This window comes from Trypanosoma melophagium (genome assembly GCF_022059095.1).
Source record: "Trypanosoma melophagium isolate St. Kilda chromosome Unknown ctg9segment0, whole genome shotgun sequence".
Classification (NCBI taxonomy): Eukaryota; Euglenozoa; class Kinetoplastea; order Trypanosomatida; family Trypanosomatidae; genus Trypanosoma; species Trypanosoma melophagium.
Genome location: NW_027125194.1, coordinates 558,495 through 574,442, shown reverse-complemented (window position 1 = coordinate 574,442; position 15,948 = coordinate 558,495). Strand labels below are relative to the sequence as shown.

Genomic DNA, 15,948 nt, shown 5'->3' with positions numbered 1-15,948 from the left:
CTCATGGGACTTTCGTCATCGCAGTTATCCTCGAGAGAACCAAACCGACACACACACACACACACACACAGGCAAAAATAGTAACAACAACAAAAAAGAAAGAAAGAGAAAATAGAGTAGCTCTTCCTGGTATTTTCAGATATTAAAATAGTTATTAAAATGCCTATAAGTTGCGTACAATGTGTCATGCTTCCATGTTAGCCACGAAGGAAAACTAGGTAAAAGCATTAAAAAAGGAAAAAAGAACAGCTAATTCCTATCAGGATACCTTTAGATTTATATCTTCTCCATTTTTTTTCTTCCGTTTTTTGTTTTTTTTTTCCTTTCCTTTTCTTTTCATTTGTTTTTGTTTTGGTTTTTCTTCTTTTTGTTTTGGGCATAGATGCCTTTTTCGTATTATTTTCTTCCGCTTTTCCTCATCTTTATCCATTTTTTATTTTCCTTCACCCCTTGTATATATGCCAAATTTTCATCAAGTATGCAGCCATAACCTCCCTCACTCTTCTTTTCTTTCTTCTTCTCGTAAAGCTTTATCAAAAAACAAACAAAAAAATCTCTACGGTTCGCATCTTCCCATGTATCGTGGGAACAGACACGCCTCCCGCACAGATCCGAGATTCAGCAACCACACCAGAAAACGTTCAACCCCCAAACCAAATCCACCGTGTGGCGTAGAGCCGTACCTCCGCTGATCGGTGTACCAGTAATACGCACTGGGATCGAGTCCCTCCCGCTGGTACGCCTGCATGAGTTCATCATAGTCCCACATACGCATGGACCCACCCACAATTTCCCCCACACCAGGGACGAGAATATCGACCGACTCTGTCAGCGTTGGGTCGTTTTCATCGCGGGCCATGTAGAAGGACTTCATCACGGCAGGGAAGTGTGTCATGAAGACAATCTCACCAATTTTCTCCACCATCGCCCGCTCCGGTTGATCGGTGATGTCCTCACCAAACTGAAATGGAGCGTTTGTCTCAGGGTTAATAATACCATTTTCATTACAGAACTTAATAGCATCACCATACTTGAGACGCTTAAATGGTTTCTTGGGTGCAAACTTCCAGCTTTTTGGATCACAAGGGTCTGCTGATGGATCCACCAATTCTCCAGGATTCATAAAAGCAACGAGATGACCAACACGTTTAATAACACGGTTAAAAACTTCCACAAGAAGATCTTCAAGGTATGACAAAAGTTCTTCATAGTTACATACGGCGTATTCAGCTTCAAGGTGTGTGTATTCACTTAAGTGACGTCGTGTCTTGGATTTTTCAGCACGGTAACTGGGAAGAATACAGTATACATCACCTAGAGCAGAAGTACATGTCTCAAGGTATAATTGTGAAGATTGTGTAAGATATGCATTTTTCCCATAATACATGACGTCAAAAAGTGTAGAACCTCCTTCACACTGTGTATTAACTAGTGTAGGTGGTGTCACCTCAGACATATCCAATGACCAAAAGTATTCACGGAAAGCCCGAATAACTTCATGACGAACTTTTAAAGTTGTTGATCCATATGTTCCACGAACCACCAAATGACGATCATCCAAAAGTTTATCAGGAGAACTTTCTGCAGTAATGACATTTTCAATACTTCCATCAGAGTTTCCAATAATGGCATACTCTTCCACATGAAGTTCATATGGTAGTTGCAAATCAACCTTTGCTTTAGGTTCACACTTTAATGTAGCACGAATAGCAAGTGATGTTTCACGGTGAAAAGGTTCTGTCGCACCTTCAAATACCAATTGAATAAAACCGGAACCATCACGTAATTCTACAAAAGAAATACGAGATTGATGACGAACTCGATGTGCCCATCCAACCACATATACTTTTGTACCTTCCTTATATGATGGAAGACTACTGATTCGACTACGTGGAAGTCCATTTGCAATAAGTTTCCAGTTCTCATTTCGTGGACATTTTCGCACATTTGCAGAAGCAGAACCACCGGCATTGTTAGATGTTCCTGCTTCAGGATCCTTATGTTTTGCCTTTGAAGCAGATTCTTCAATAACAACATCCTTAATCATAGGTGGAACCAACTCCTCAAGCGCTGACTTTACGATTGTGAAATCTGCCCATTGAAGTCCCGGAACACGTTTCATCTTACCAAGCATCATATTTGGATTTTTCATCCATGACGCCTTTAGTAATTTTAAGTCCTCCTCTTCCAGTGCAGTTTTCACAAGACGTACAGTGTCATCACGGGTAATGACTACGCCAACGCCACACTCCTTTTCAAACTTATCTGTATCTACTGCATCTGTTCCTTTTATGGCACTTACAAACCTTATAGCAGCATCAACTTTTTGTGTAGAATCAAGTTTCATATTCTTCACATATCTAGCTACAAAATCACGACGATTAGAATCCTTGACCCTTGTCCATATATTAAACAACATAACTTTCTGTTCACGAGGAGATTCCGGGGTCATATCTTGACTTTTAAAGAAGCCAAGAAGATCTTCCACACGTTCTGGTTTTGTGGACAAATCGTTCGCATTCTTATCATCCAATCCAACAATAAGCTTAAGACTTTCAGACATTTCTTCTGGTGACGTCATTTTTTCTCTATCTGCCAAGTGAATAAAAGTTCGAGAAGAAGAGAAAATGATGGGGTGGAAACTATTTTCATTAGACAAATGATTCCACGATGTTAACCCCACAGTTGCAGCGCGCGTTAATCGAATACTCGCAGATAGAAAACCAACTCTAATAGCGCAGCCATAACAATAACAACTGCTACTTATTGGTAATGCCAACACAGGTATAAAAACGCGCCTAGACGCCATAACTAAAAAACAAAAGTAAAAAAAAAAAACAACAACAAAACTGAACTCACCGCTTCCCTCCTAACAGAGCCCACACAGAAAGCAGGTGAATATACTGATACTATGCATACACACACACAGAAAAATAGATAGATAGAGAGGGAGCTACACGTACAAGAAAAAAAAAAAAGAAACTCAGAGGGAAACAGTAAACAATTTCCCTATCATTCACTTTCTTTTTTTTTTCTTTTCCTTTTTCCTCTGTAACTCTCAACTTCTTCTATTTCTTCTCCAAATAAAGTTAGAGTAGTTACATTTTATTTTCTGATTTTCTACACTCGGTTTATCCTATCCCATGCCTCCCCAAAAGGACATAATAACAGAAATATATATATATATATATGAGCATCAGAGAATATCAAGAGTAATAATAAATAATAAAAAAAAAAAACACTCAAAAGAATCATGAGACCCCACATGCATCATGTGCATCACTATACATCATGGAATGAAAAAAAAAATCGATTAAAAACAAAAACGAAACAAAGAAAAAAGGGAATCAAAAAGGTAAAAATAATAGTAATAATAAAATAGGATAACACAGTAAGATCCACCTATACATAAATTTATTCTCTCTGGCGTAACAATACTTTTATTCGTTCTACACCACCATGATATAATGAAAGAAGCAATGCTATGTGTCGTTCTTCTTGCCCCTGAAGAGCATCTCTCTCTTTTTTTTCACCGCTTACAACGGGATCTATAAGTTGGCAGTATGCAAGAAATTCTCTACTTTCCAAATCAAGGCCCCTTTGTTTTGCATATGTTACAAGTTCAACGCATTTTTTCCTTTCTTCCTGTAAAATTAATTTTCGTTCCTCCTTTTCTGTTAACATAAGTCGGTGTTTAGCAAGTTTAAAAGAAACAGGTTCATGATACCTCATATCGATTAAGGCAATAGTTTCTAGAATGGCTTTCGCACGCGCTCTACTTTCTTCTATCGCCTGGTGAAACTTTTTATCATCTGCTAAACATGATCGAGGTGATCGTGGTCGTGGACGAGGTGGTAAAGTTAACGTAGACGGCATTTTTATCTCCATTTGCCCTGTTGTTGTTGTTGTTGTTGTTGTTTTTGTTGTTGTTATTGATTTTACTTCTGTTTTGAAGTCATCATTTTTTAGTTCTTTACCACTGTATATTCCAAAAGATTCCAGCGCAATCGGTGATGTTTGTCTCTTATAATTTACACTGCTTTGAGAACTATCATTTGTTGTAATATCTGGTGTTTTATCTTTTTGAGTAAGTGCATGTTGTTGATCGTAGTGAATTGCATAATTATTAAAGTCAAGTACACCTCCGTTTTCTAATTCCTCATGAAATGCGGTACGTAAAATTTCCTCATCAAGTCTTTTTTGTTTTTCCAATATAAGATGCATTTCTGTTGTAAGAGCTCGAAATGTCTGTCTTTCCCAAAGCAACAGGTGACGACGTACATCGGCATAATGCTGAATAAGATCTTCCATAGCTGCAGAATATTCATCCACCACTAAATTATCAATATTATCATCAGGACTTTCACTTTTACTAACATTTGCATCATCGGTTCCTGCGAATACAGTACCCAAACCACCACTACCACCATCACCATCAGCAGCAGCAACAGGAGTAGTATTAGTAGCAGCATAGGTAGTATTACCAGTACCTTTAATATTTTTACTATTATCTTTTTGGTTTTTCTTTTTATTTTCCTTCGCTACTCCTAAACCTGAGCCTGCAATCGATGTTAATGCAAAAACATGAGAAAGCCATGCCGTTTCTTCCACACGTTTCGCCAACTCCTGCTTAAATATTGAGGAGGGAGGCGTAAAAAGTGGCTCTGTATCCACTGGATAACGATTCCAACGTTGCGGAGTATTTTCTGACATAGAATCAGACTGTAGCTCATCATCTGGCATCAGACGCATAAGTCGTATCATTTGTTCTTTTCCTTCTTCTTCTATTTCCACTATTGTACGACGTGCCTCCTGTTCATCTCCCATGATAACATTACGAGCAGCAAGTTCTTCAGATTCAAGTTTACGACGTACTTTACGTGCAGCCTCTCTTTCTGTTAGAGTTGCTGTAAGAGCGGCAGCTCGTGAAGCGGCTAACTCCATAGAAGCTATAAGGTTATCATTTGATTCACATATTCGTGGCCATAACTTGGTATAGGTACAACGCTGTGTAAAAGGATAAATAACTGGAGCTGGTATATTTGCTTCAGAAAATCTACCTTTAACATTTTCAGTTTCCTTACCTTCTTCCTCTTCAGCGTTATTAATACTATCTGTCTTTTTATTCTTTTGTACAGCCATATCTAATACGGATGAAACTTCAGAAGCATTACGACCCGTATTCGTCCCTACCTCAATATTAGGAAGCCAGTGTGCTGTTATATTATACACTGTGGGTCCAGTCGTAAGTGGTGGTGCGAGAAAGTTATCTAATGTATCGCCTCCATTCACATTTACATCCAAACGCATGAGTGGAGACTGCTCAGATAATCGATCAACAGACATGGGAAGTCCTTCAACATTTAAATAGAATGCACCCACAGTACGTCTCGATAGACGTGGAAATCTTCTTATTACACGAGACATAAACTCCGTGAGTAAATCGCCTAATGTTGTTTCTTCAAGTAACATGCCCTTCAGAGGCACCACAACCTCTGAGAGTGAATGAAATGACTGAACACCACGGAATACATTATCCGCTGTGTCTAACGGATTAGCATCAAAACGCACGCAAATACAAATAGGGGAAGATTGCCTCTTTTCCTCGTGGCTTTCTTGCTCAGTTTGAGTTTCACTGAAACTAACTACGTCCATCCCTTTCTTTTTTTTTTTTGTGTGTGTGAAAGTGTGAATATACCTCTCTTTAACCTATCTTTTTTTCATTTTTTTTTTTTTTTGTTGCACATAATAATTTTAAAAAAAGGAAAAGAAAAGAGGATATAACGTCAAGGGTAACAAGGGTTTTCTTTGAAATACAATAGAAAGGGGGACATCTTAGAAAGAATGAAAAAAACACACAATCTAGAAGTGTTAAAGTTGTAGTCCAAACGGCTGGTATGGACCCGCAATTCACTTTATGTATGCTGTAGTACGAAAAACAAAAGAAAAAGATGAAAAAAGAAAAAAAAAGCAAAAGAAAAACGAAAGAGAAAGAGAAAAAAAAACATCTTCCCAAGCCATAGCACACTATTTCCTCTCTATACCAAAGTATAGATTATTACTTTCATTTCCTTACTTATCCCACTCTCACCTGCCTAACCACTTTTTTTAAAGAGAAAAAAAAAAGGGAAAGGGGAAAAACAAAGAAACGTACTGGAAATAAGGCTGGAAAAGATTGTAATACTTTCCAAAGAGGGTAAAGAATCCATGTCACTTAAATAAGTGGAAAAATGCTTAAGAAAAATTATCCCATTACTAATATTATTATTTTTTTTTAATCATACCTCTCGCAAACGCAAGAATATAGAAAGGTAAACACTGGACACTAGGCCAATGCACCCGAAGCAAATGAAGACAATTGACATACCTTTATCTTGATCAGCAGTACCTGATATCTTCCCAACAGCGATTGGAAATCCCACATTAATTAATATATTAAATAAAAATTGTGTAAGTACCGTAAAGCTGGAGCCACGATCTCGAAAAGCGGGAGGAAAAATTCCTTGTGAAAGCACCCAGAAAAAAGTTCCCATACCGACCTCAAAAAAAACTATAAAAATAGCAATACCAGCAGCTGAGAGGGCACGTTTTAATTTGTCTCCAAGATCAAGAGAAGGAAGTAATGGAATACCAGTTAGAAGGCACGAAAGTGAAGTAAAAAAAACTGCACAAATGTATGTGTAGTCGGCTCGATATTTTAATGAAACTGGTATAGAAAGGAGAACGGCCACAAAATTCCATGCCATAACAATAAAATTTCCTGTAAGAGGAGCTAGTCCCATTACAGCAGTAATAGTAGGAGCATAATTCATAATAGCATTAATTCCTGTCATTTGCTGTGCGATACACATAATAAAAGCTGTAAATAAAGGTTGAATCATATTACTCCATGATGGTACAGAGTTTTCTGCATCATTTATAGTATTAGTAGTATTATTAGTAGTTGCAGTAGTATCATCTTCCAATATTGACGCATTCAAAGGTTTTTTAAGAGAGTTTGCGTCTTCACTTAAACCTCGTGCGCGAATAACCTGTTCCACCCAATAAGGACTTTCTCTCATAAAGATACCTGTAATACAAATTAATAAACTTAAAATACTGGCAAATACACAAAGTCCTTGTCGACGTTGCTGCATCTGTAAATTGAGAGATAAATCTTGTGGATTTAATGCATATGCCATTGTTGCAGCAAGAAGAATACCCACTGTAACTGCAATTTGAAAGAAAATGCCAACAATTTGTTTATAATGTCCTTGTACCATCTCTTCCACATACATGGGAGAAGCAACACATAGTATTCCTGAGGCAATACCTGCAAATATGCGTCCTGCAATAACCGTAACATAGGCCTCTGTGTACGTTGAGAAATGAGTTAATGTTGCTGCAAAAGATGCCAAAATACCACAAAGTAAAAATGTTTTTCGTCTTCCCAAGTAAGAAAGAATAGTACTTGCCCCCAGAGATCCTATACAACCACCAACTATTAATCCTCCAGCGAATATTCCATTTTCTACAGCTGTGTAACCAGGTAGACGTCGACATTTCTTCTTTTTAGCATCCCATAAACACTGATACGAAAAATGGGCAACATTTGAATCACAATCCATAATTACGAGGTTAGAACAATTATCTTGAACAAAACTGCACGAACTATCTTTCCAAGCACACAGACCAGGATTAAGTGAAGTACAAGCAACTTCTGATGTGGTGGCTGAACAATCAAAGTTCATCTTAACAAAAGTATAGTATGGACCAGGTAAACCAAGATTATATCCGAAAAAAATACCAGCAACAGAATGGACCAGCACAATTTGAATAATATCCCATGTGAAAAAAGTACCACTTGTAGATGCGATAACTTCTGGTTTCTTTTTCTCTTCAAAAATTTTATTTCCCCGCTGTTCATCGTCATGTGCTTGAATGGTCCTGCGTTTAATTATACTTTGTTCCATTCCTCCTTGTTGAAGTTCTTTTTTTTTTCTTGTTAACTTTGTTCCAACTTCCTTCGTAATTATCTCGTTAGCTGTCAAGCTAAAACCCCCTAAAGGGAAAAGAGATGGAAAAGAAAAAGAAAAATAACCCACATACCTACTCAAAAATATATACAATAAAATACGTCTTTTTAATTTTCATTTTTCTGTATATTACGAACAAGTATGTATGTCTTCGCTCTTTTATTCTAAGACAAAACAAAAAAACATTCCGATTGAAACTCTCCGTTTCGAGACCAAGATGAGAAGACTTGCGTATGTAGGCCAAATAGGGGCACATTCTCAGTGAAAATGCATCCATGTGAGAAAGCATTGTCAAGCGCAAGAAAAATGCTGAAACACAAGAAAACGAAAAAAAAAGCAGCAAAAAAAAAAGAAAAAAAAAAAGATGCACTCACAGCAAAAAAGGTTTGAAATAACTGCAGTAAAGACAACGATTAAATTTAAAAGCGAAAAGATAAAATCAAGGAAACGCCGAGCCCAATAATACGAAAAACAGATTCGTAACTATCAAACCTATTGTAGTATATATATATATATATATATATATATATATATAGAGAGAGAGAGAGAGAGAGAGAAAGAGAAAGGAATGAAAGAAGAAATGGAGGAGGTCTGTAGACATACTTCTCTGCTTGCTTGATATTTTCTTATTGTATATTATAAAATCTGGTAACTTTAACCCTAGTTTTCCTTCTTCACTTTTTCTTTTGGATCATTGTTTTTTTTTCCCCCTTCTCTCCCTTCCTTTATCCCTCTACCTGCAACTGTTCCTCCTCCTCTCCTCCCCTCTCCCTCCCTCCCTACTATGACGTTCCTGCTGTGGTATCCCCCGAACTGAAGGAAACCGACCCCACCTGTGCGAGGGCTGGAAGTAACGTCCCTCCTTCACCTTCACCTCCATCTGTGTTTGAGGGTGTATGGGTGCTTGTTGTTGCTGTGGTAATATTAGTTGAAGTAGTAGTGAAGTTAGCCGGTGAGGGTGGCATGGGACTGCGCGGGTGGGGTGGGGCCAACTTGGGTGTTAGGAGCCCCGAACTGTCGTCCGACACCACTGATGTTGTCCGCGTACGGAGCTGCGCTTCAAGAGCTCCCAACCGCCGCCGGGCTTCGTGCAGTTCTTCCCGCAATTTCGCCGCTCGGGCACGATCGAGAAACGCGGCTTGTTGGATGCTCGTAAGACTTTGCCCAAGTTCTGCGCAAAGTGATTCATTATTCGCACTGGCACGCACCGCCGCTGCATGACGCCGCAGGAGATCATTCAACTTCCGTTCTAAACGGTTAATCGCCGCGTGCGTCTCCGCAGAAGCGGGGCGTAATGCCACCGGTGGATCTGCGGAGGAGGAAGACTCCACCACCGCAGGAACGGCGTCAGAATCTCTCTTGAAATGGGCCAGACGTTTGGAAAGTACATCAAGATAACTACGACGTTCCTTAAGTAATTCACGTTCAACCTCTCGTTTGCTATTTACAACCTCCACCAGCTTTTTTTGCAGTTGAAGCATTAATGATTCCTGTTCTTGCTCCACTTGTGTTTTTAATTCTGTTTTCTTCCCACGAACTTGGGCAATTTGCTGCATTATTTGTTGACGTGCATGCTCTTCTCGACGAATAAGAGCACGGAAACGGCGCCGTTGTAGCTCTTCACTCTGGAGACGACGTAAAAGCTGATTGGCTAACTTCTCTTCCTCAATCTCTGTACTCTGCTGAAGACGAACGGATTCTTCGCAAAGAGCTCCTATTTCTGCTTGTAGTGCAGCAGATTCCTCAGTTAGTGTAAAATTCGTTTTGCAGAGTTGCACATATTCTTTACGTAATTCTTCATCTGTCATAAGACTAGGGGTGCGATCACGTTCTAATCGAGGTGTAGTTGGCATAGAAGTCTTGCTCATTTCAATTATTCTACACTGTTTCGTATGTGTGTGTTTCTATGCTTTAAACTTTCTTCCCTCTTATTTTCTTTCTTTCTCTTTCTTTCTCTCCCTTTCCTTCGTTCACTGTATCTTCTCCCGTGCCTTGTATTCGCTGACACAGACTCCTTATTTGTTGCGATTATTGTGGTCCTTTTGTTTCCTCTTTTCTTCTGATTTTCTTTTCTTTCTTGATTTTCTTTAAATTTATTCCCTTCACTTTCTTCTTTTCTACACACTTTTATTTTTGATGCCTTGTGTATGCTCTCCCACACTTCCCCTTTTAGGGATGTAGTGGATATTCTATTTGTTGTTGTTGTTTTTCGCACTCCCAAGCACATTCGCAGAAGGGGAAAGAGAAAAAATAGGAAAACAAAAGAAAAGGGTTAAAGAAATATAAATACATAACCGTCATCACAAATTTAAAAAAATTATATATTAAAATGGCAAAATTCCACAGTAACAGAGAAAATAAAAAGAGAGAGTATGAGGGAAAAAAAAAAACCGACATAAAACACTTATGTACTATAAAAATAGAAAGAGAAACAAAGATTATATATATATATTATATGGTTAGATCTATGAATGCTAGGGATTTTCATTCACAACAGTTTTAAAAGCGAAGAGTCGCCTGACGTAAACGACTAGCTTCTTCTGTTGTTCCTCCTCCCTTCGTCTGTTGTCGTGATACCCCATCACGTGCACCACCGCAACCTGCCTTCGCAGCTCCTCCTCCTGCTCCGGCTGATGTTGCTGCTGATGTTGATGCTAGTGATGTTGACACCTTACCTGTACCCCCCACCATAACCTTTGCTGCGCCACTACGGGTCTCTGGAGGCTGTGGAATAATATCTGACAAGAATGAAAAGCGATCAAAGTAGTGCACCACACGTGCCACATCGGCGTACGTGACGGTTCTGCGTTGTTGCCGTTCTGCCTCAGCCGCCGCCAGTCGCGTCAATTCGCGCAGCATCAACACCACCGCGTCTGAGGCCGTCAGTGCGGCGTCTTTGGCGACGATGGAGGAGCTGCCGTGGAACTTCAGCAGCTCCCGCACACGTGAGAGGGGGAACGTCGGCCGATCGCCCCTCGCCGCCGCCGGATTGGGAGGACCCCCGGCGGCCCGCCCGGAGGATAAACCCCCCATTCCCGCCACCAACGCACCCTCCTCACCTTCATCCTCATCGTCCTCATCATCCTCATCTTCATTATATTCGTTTGGGTCATTCAATACGTGGTTGTCATCCTCGTCTTTGTGGTCATCTCTCTCTGTAGAGGATAGAGCCGCCATAAGTGCTGTCTCATTATGATCAAAGGGTTGCCGTACTCGCTGTTCGTCCTCCTCATCTCCGGTAAAGAGCATAGGGTGTGCCGTATCTTTCTCCCACATCGCTTCCGTCTCACATAGTACAGGATACGTATCTTCTTCTGCTGTTGTTGATATTGCTGATACCCCTCCTCTTCCTGGGGCGTTACTCTCATTATAATCATTAAAGGACTCAGTTTCCTGATTCCCACCATCTGTAAAAACTGCGAGGCGGGGAGTAAGAAATGCCGCCTCGTGGATATCTAATACCTGCCCATCCGTTATCGTGTCGTACATTTCTTCGTTTACTCCTCCTCGCCCTTCCTCCTCCATCTTTAAACACGCAGACAGTAAAAAAGCAAAAGAGAGTAAAATAAAAAATAAAGGAACCTTTCTTTTTCTTTTGCTCTCTCTCTATTCCACGTCTAGGCCTACGGAAACCAAGAAACTAATAATGCCACAACACGGAATAATATTATTTACAGTCACCAACCCCAGAGTTCCTACCATAAAAGAGAATGAAAAGGCAAGAAAAGAAAAGACGAAGAAAAAAAGAATAGATAATTAAAGAAGAGAGAAGAAAAAAAAAAATAGAACAATCACACAAAAACGAAAAAAAAAAAATACGTATTGTATACGTATCCCACACACCCAATACCGACAATCCGATTTTCACACATAATAATAATAGTAATAATAATAAGTTTCATTCTGAACAGGAGACGCGTCAGCCAGAACATATTTACACTTAATGTGTGAAATAAAAAGAAATTCCGTAAAACAATCATCACATTCAGTCATATCACGCCGCAGAATGGATGAAAAGATAACAGGGGAAAATGAAAAAAAAAAAAACACGCGAAAAAAAGTTGATCTTTCTTCTTGGACTTCTCGTTCAAGTGGGAATTGACTAAGTGGCTGAAAAATAGAATGATGCGCAAGTGCGAGTAGCCACCTAAAAAACCCAAAATAAATGCAACAAAAAACAATGATAATAAAAATAACAACAATAGGATCAGCAATAAAAATCATGACTACATTCAGGTAGGAAACTCGTCATCTATAGATATGTAGATATCCGCAAATATATATATATATATATTTATATATATATACCGACGCACAAAGAAGGGCAGAAAAAAGATTCCCGAATGAGAAGAAGAAAAAAATAAGCAAATAAGACAAGAACCAAAAGAAAAAAAAAACACTGTAGTCCTTAATCCTTTATCACATTCATTTTCTTCGTCTTATTTTTTGTGGTCCGTAAATATCTTGAAAGCCAAAACGTAATGGACGACGGTGCCCGTGGTAGTGCAATGAACACGCTGATAATTAAAAAACAGGAGTTAACGAGGTAACTGGAAAAAAAAACAAATCAGAAAACAAATGGGGAAGAAATCCAAAGAATGGAGAAAGTAAAAAAACAAGGAGGCAGACGCCCACAAAAACAGAAACACTTGGAAAGAGAATAACGAGGAAAAACCAAAATAAGGAGTACCACTATGAGCAGAAAGAAGAATAAAATATCCACTAGTCCATCAATCACTCTTCCCCGCTCGTTTTTCCTTTTTTGTTTTTTTCTCACCCTTTCAGAAAAACCAAGAAAGTAAAGCAAAAAACAGGGGGGGGGGGGGGGGAAGGAGTAGATTAGAAGAAAAAATCTCGTTTTAAACTACAACAAAGTATTATAAAAAAAAACGGAATTAATGCCCAATTGAGACTGCGACCATAAATTGCCACAACACTAACGGAAAATTTTTTTTTACAAAAACAAAAGAAAATAATGAAAATAAAAAAAAAACAGCTTCGGTCTCAATTTCTTTACTTTAAAACTTAATTTTTTCTTATCCCTTAGATATTCCCCTATTAAGAATAATTTTCTTGCTTTCAGTTTTTGGCATCCCCTAAGTCAAACTTTCTTTTCCTTATCACCATATATATTTATATTTATTTATATAACCTATTAAGAAGGGGATATAGAGAGAGCAAGATATATATATATATATATATAACATATGGCACGATCTTCTTTTTTTTTCTTCTTTTTTTCTTCTTACTCTTGGTTCCCTTAAATACCCGCTTTAAAAGTGCATACTTTCATTTTCAATAATATTTTCCCCTTTCTTTGGTCAATTTTTATTTTGTCGTTTTGGTGATAGAGAATCTTTTTAAAACTTGCTTTCCTTTTCACGGGGTTTCTCGTCCCCTCCATATTTCCCTTTTTTTTTTTCACTCTCTCCTCCATTCAGTTATGAAGACAGGGGAAACATAGAAATATACACAGACAGATACATACATTATATTATATTTAATCTACGTAGTGCCTCATGTTTGTTTGTATACATCTCCTTCATACCAGTATCACCCAAATCAATTGACTTTATCACATTGTGTAGAAGCCTGTTCCTCAAGCCAGTGTTCCACAATATCCATTTTAGAACAATCTGGAATGTCTATGGGAGTTTGATCTTGTAAAAGTACTGCGGATGTTCTCTCAGCCATGGAGCCACCACACCATTCACTCTCTTCTGAGCCTTCATTCAAACTTGGGAGAGGGGCCGGTACGGAGAGTGAAAGTTGAAGTAAGTTCAGTTGATCACAGTGAAGAAGTCTGAGTTTGTTCACTGCACTACGCGTTAATTCATCATGTTCACCTGCAGGAACAAATTTATTACTGTTGTTGGTATTTCCAGCGGATGAACACCTGCTTTGAATGGAGATGCAGCGGCAAACTTCTTCCCTCGCACTAGGCAGTGGTGTCTGTTTGCGGAATCCAGCAGGAACAGGATCACTGCGAATATGTGGGGAAGTTACATGAAATGATTCAATATCATCTCCCTTGCTGGATGGTGCCAATGCTGCTCGAAGATAAGAAAACAGAGAAGACTGTCTTTTCGAATGGGATTCAGGTGTCATTGGTGAGAGTAATATACGGAAAATATTCTTCTGTACTTGTTGTTTAGTTGATCGGTCTTTGGATTAGATCCTATTTTCTTTTTTCCCTTTTATATGGTTCCTGTACAGGTAAACAGAGATCTTTTTAGCACGTTTAAACGTACAATATATATATATATATATATATTAATTATCTTAAATAAGATGAAGCGCCAGATCTGAGAAAATGCAAACAAAAAAAATGGGGCAATATATATATATATATATATATATATATATATATATATATGACAAATAGAAATATGAATTAAATATCTGCGAAAGAAGAGTAAATGTTCAATTTACTCACTTTAAGGTTCCTATTTACAAAGGGGGAACACAAAACAAGAAACAAAAAAAAAACAATAAGACACTTGTGCCACTCATTCTATTTTTCTTTCCTTCAAACACAAATAAAGAAAACAAAAAAAAAAAGGATCGAATGAAGAATAAGAAGCTTTATTCTGGGTTCATTTGAATTCTCTATCACTGTATATATGTGTGCATATGTATCTGTGTATGTACCTACGTGTGTGCATGTGTACTTGTGTATGAATCTATGTGTGCATTTGAATATGTGTGTGTTTGTATTTCTGTACCCAACTAGATAATAAGACACACACACACACACACACCAATAAACACAGAAATATACACAGGTAGATTATGCATATAGATAAATACATACACACTATGTATATTCTTTACTTTCAATAATCTTCATCCTCTAGCATTATGGCAAGAAACTCATCCAGGTTAATTTCGCCATCTTGGTCTGTGTCAAACTCATCAATCATTGCCTGTAGTTCATCGTCCGTCATATTCTCACCAAGCTCCCGTGCTACACGGCGGAGTGAACGCAGTGAGATCTTCCCTGTGTTATTCTCATCAAACAACTGAAAGGCTTTAATCATCTCCTGCCGCGGATCCCGCTGCGCAAACCGCTCCGTCATCAAATCTGTAAATCCGGCTAAATCCATAAGCGGCTGGTTGTGCTGATCACGTGCGGCGCAGTCCTGCATCATGCGTAGCACCTCGTCCTTCTTTGCATCAAAGCCCAATGCCCGCATACTTACTTTCATCTCATGTACGTCAATCAAACCATTCTTGTCAGAATCGAAGAGTTCAAATGCCTCGCGAATCTCCTGCCGTTGTTCATCATTCAACTCAAAGCGGCGCTTACGCGGTAATGCGGCCGGTACAGCCGTTCGAACAGGCGCCGACAGACGACCCCCAGCAGGACGTGAAGTTGACATGAAATAAAGATTTCCCGTGGTAATGTTGTATTGAAAAGAAAAGTAATAATAATAATAAAGATTAATAAACAAACGTAATTCTTCTTTTTATTATTATTATTATTATTATTATTATTATTATAAAAAAAAAATGAAATACGGAAAACAAGGCAAAAAGAATGTGATCTGGTAAACGATTTCACAGTGGAAATGAGTATGATAGGATGTCCTCACACGCTCTATGAAGTTCTATTTAATGTTCCTTATAATGTTCTGCCTCTCTCACTTTTCCTTTTCTTTTCGTTATACCCCTGACCTTCTGTTCACTTGGTCCTTCCTTGTTATTTCTTTTTGTATTTTCCTACTAGACACTAAAATTCAAAATAGAAATAAATAATCAAAGGAAAAAAAAGGAAACAACAGATATCCACAGGAAATTTTGAAGTTATTATTGTTATTATTATTATTATTATTATTATTATTATTATTATTATTATTATTATTATTATTATTATTATTATTAGAAATCATAGTTCATAAAGAGGGAACCCCCATAAGGTCCGATAATAACT

The 15,948-nt window shown here is 38.3% G+C and overlaps 7 protein-coding genes across 8 annotated transcripts; all 7 read right to left on the bottom strand.

Moving 5' to 3' along the window:
* Positions 1–556: 556 nt before the first annotated feature.
* LSM04_003261 (Glutaminyl-tRNA synthetase) lies at positions 557–2,809 on the bottom strand (the record flags this gene model as incomplete). The annotated part of the gene is made up of 1 exon (XM_067332921.1): positions 557–2,809. The coding sequence occupies one exon, from the start codon at positions 2,807–2,809 to the stop codon at positions 557–559; it is 2,253 nt and encodes a 750-aa protein (XP_067185638.1).
* Positions 2,810–3,414: 605 nt separating this feature from the next.
* On the bottom strand, positions 3,415–5,655 carry LSM04_002914 (uncharacterized protein; the record flags this gene model as incomplete). Of its 2 annotated transcripts, XM_067332919.1 has the most annotated exons (2): positions 3,939–3,944; positions 4,036–5,655. In XM_067332919.1, 2 exons carry the CDS (start codon positions 5,653–5,655, stop codon positions 3,939–3,941), a joined length of 1,626 nt encoding a protein of 541 aa, XP_067185627.1. The 2 variants fall into 2 exon arrangements, with proteins under 2 accessions (XP_067185628.1, XP_067185627.1); XM_067332920.1 differs by having other exon boundaries at positions 3,415–5,655.
* Positions 5,656–6,278: 623 nt separating this feature from the next.
* LSM04_000931 (Major facilitator) lies at positions 6,279–7,952 on the bottom strand (the record flags this gene model as incomplete). The annotated part of the gene is made up of 1 exon (XM_067332918.1): positions 6,279–7,952. One exon carries the CDS (start codon positions 7,950–7,952, stop codon positions 6,279–6,281), a length of 1,674 nt encoding a protein of 557 aa, XP_067185539.1.
* An 845-nt stretch (positions 7,953–8,797) lies between these two features.
* Positions 8,798–9,883, bottom strand: LSM04_006318 (uncharacterized protein; the record flags this gene model as incomplete). Its single annotated transcript, XM_067332917.1, has 1 exon — positions 8,798–9,883. One exon carries the CDS (start codon positions 9,881–9,883, stop codon positions 8,798–8,800), a length of 1,086 nt encoding a protein of 361 aa, XP_067185754.1.
* A 631-nt stretch (positions 9,884–10,514) lies between these two features.
* LSM04_004694 (Transcription factor CBF/NF-Y/archaeal histone domain) lies at positions 10,515–11,540 on the bottom strand (the record flags this gene model as incomplete). The annotated part of the gene is made up of 1 exon (XM_067332916.1): positions 10,515–11,540. One exon carries the CDS (start codon positions 11,538–11,540, stop codon positions 10,515–10,517), a length of 1,026 nt encoding a protein of 341 aa, XP_067185696.1.
* Positions 11,541–13,577: 2,037 nt separating this feature from the next.
* Positions 13,578–14,123, bottom strand: LSM04_007782 (uncharacterized protein; the record flags this gene model as incomplete). The annotated part of the gene is made up of 1 exon (XM_067332915.1): positions 13,578–14,123. The coding sequence occupies one exon, from the start codon at positions 14,121–14,123 to the stop codon at positions 13,578–13,580; it is 546 nt and encodes a 181-aa protein (XP_067185826.1).
* Positions 14,124–14,851: 728 nt separating this feature from the next.
* LSM04_004937 (EF-hand domain) lies at positions 14,852–15,397 on the bottom strand (the record flags this gene model as incomplete). Its single annotated transcript, XM_067332914.1, has 1 exon — positions 14,852–15,397. One exon carries the CDS (start codon positions 15,395–15,397, stop codon positions 14,852–14,854), a length of 546 nt encoding a protein of 181 aa, XP_067185706.1.
* Positions 15,398–15,948: the final 551 nt, after the last annotated feature.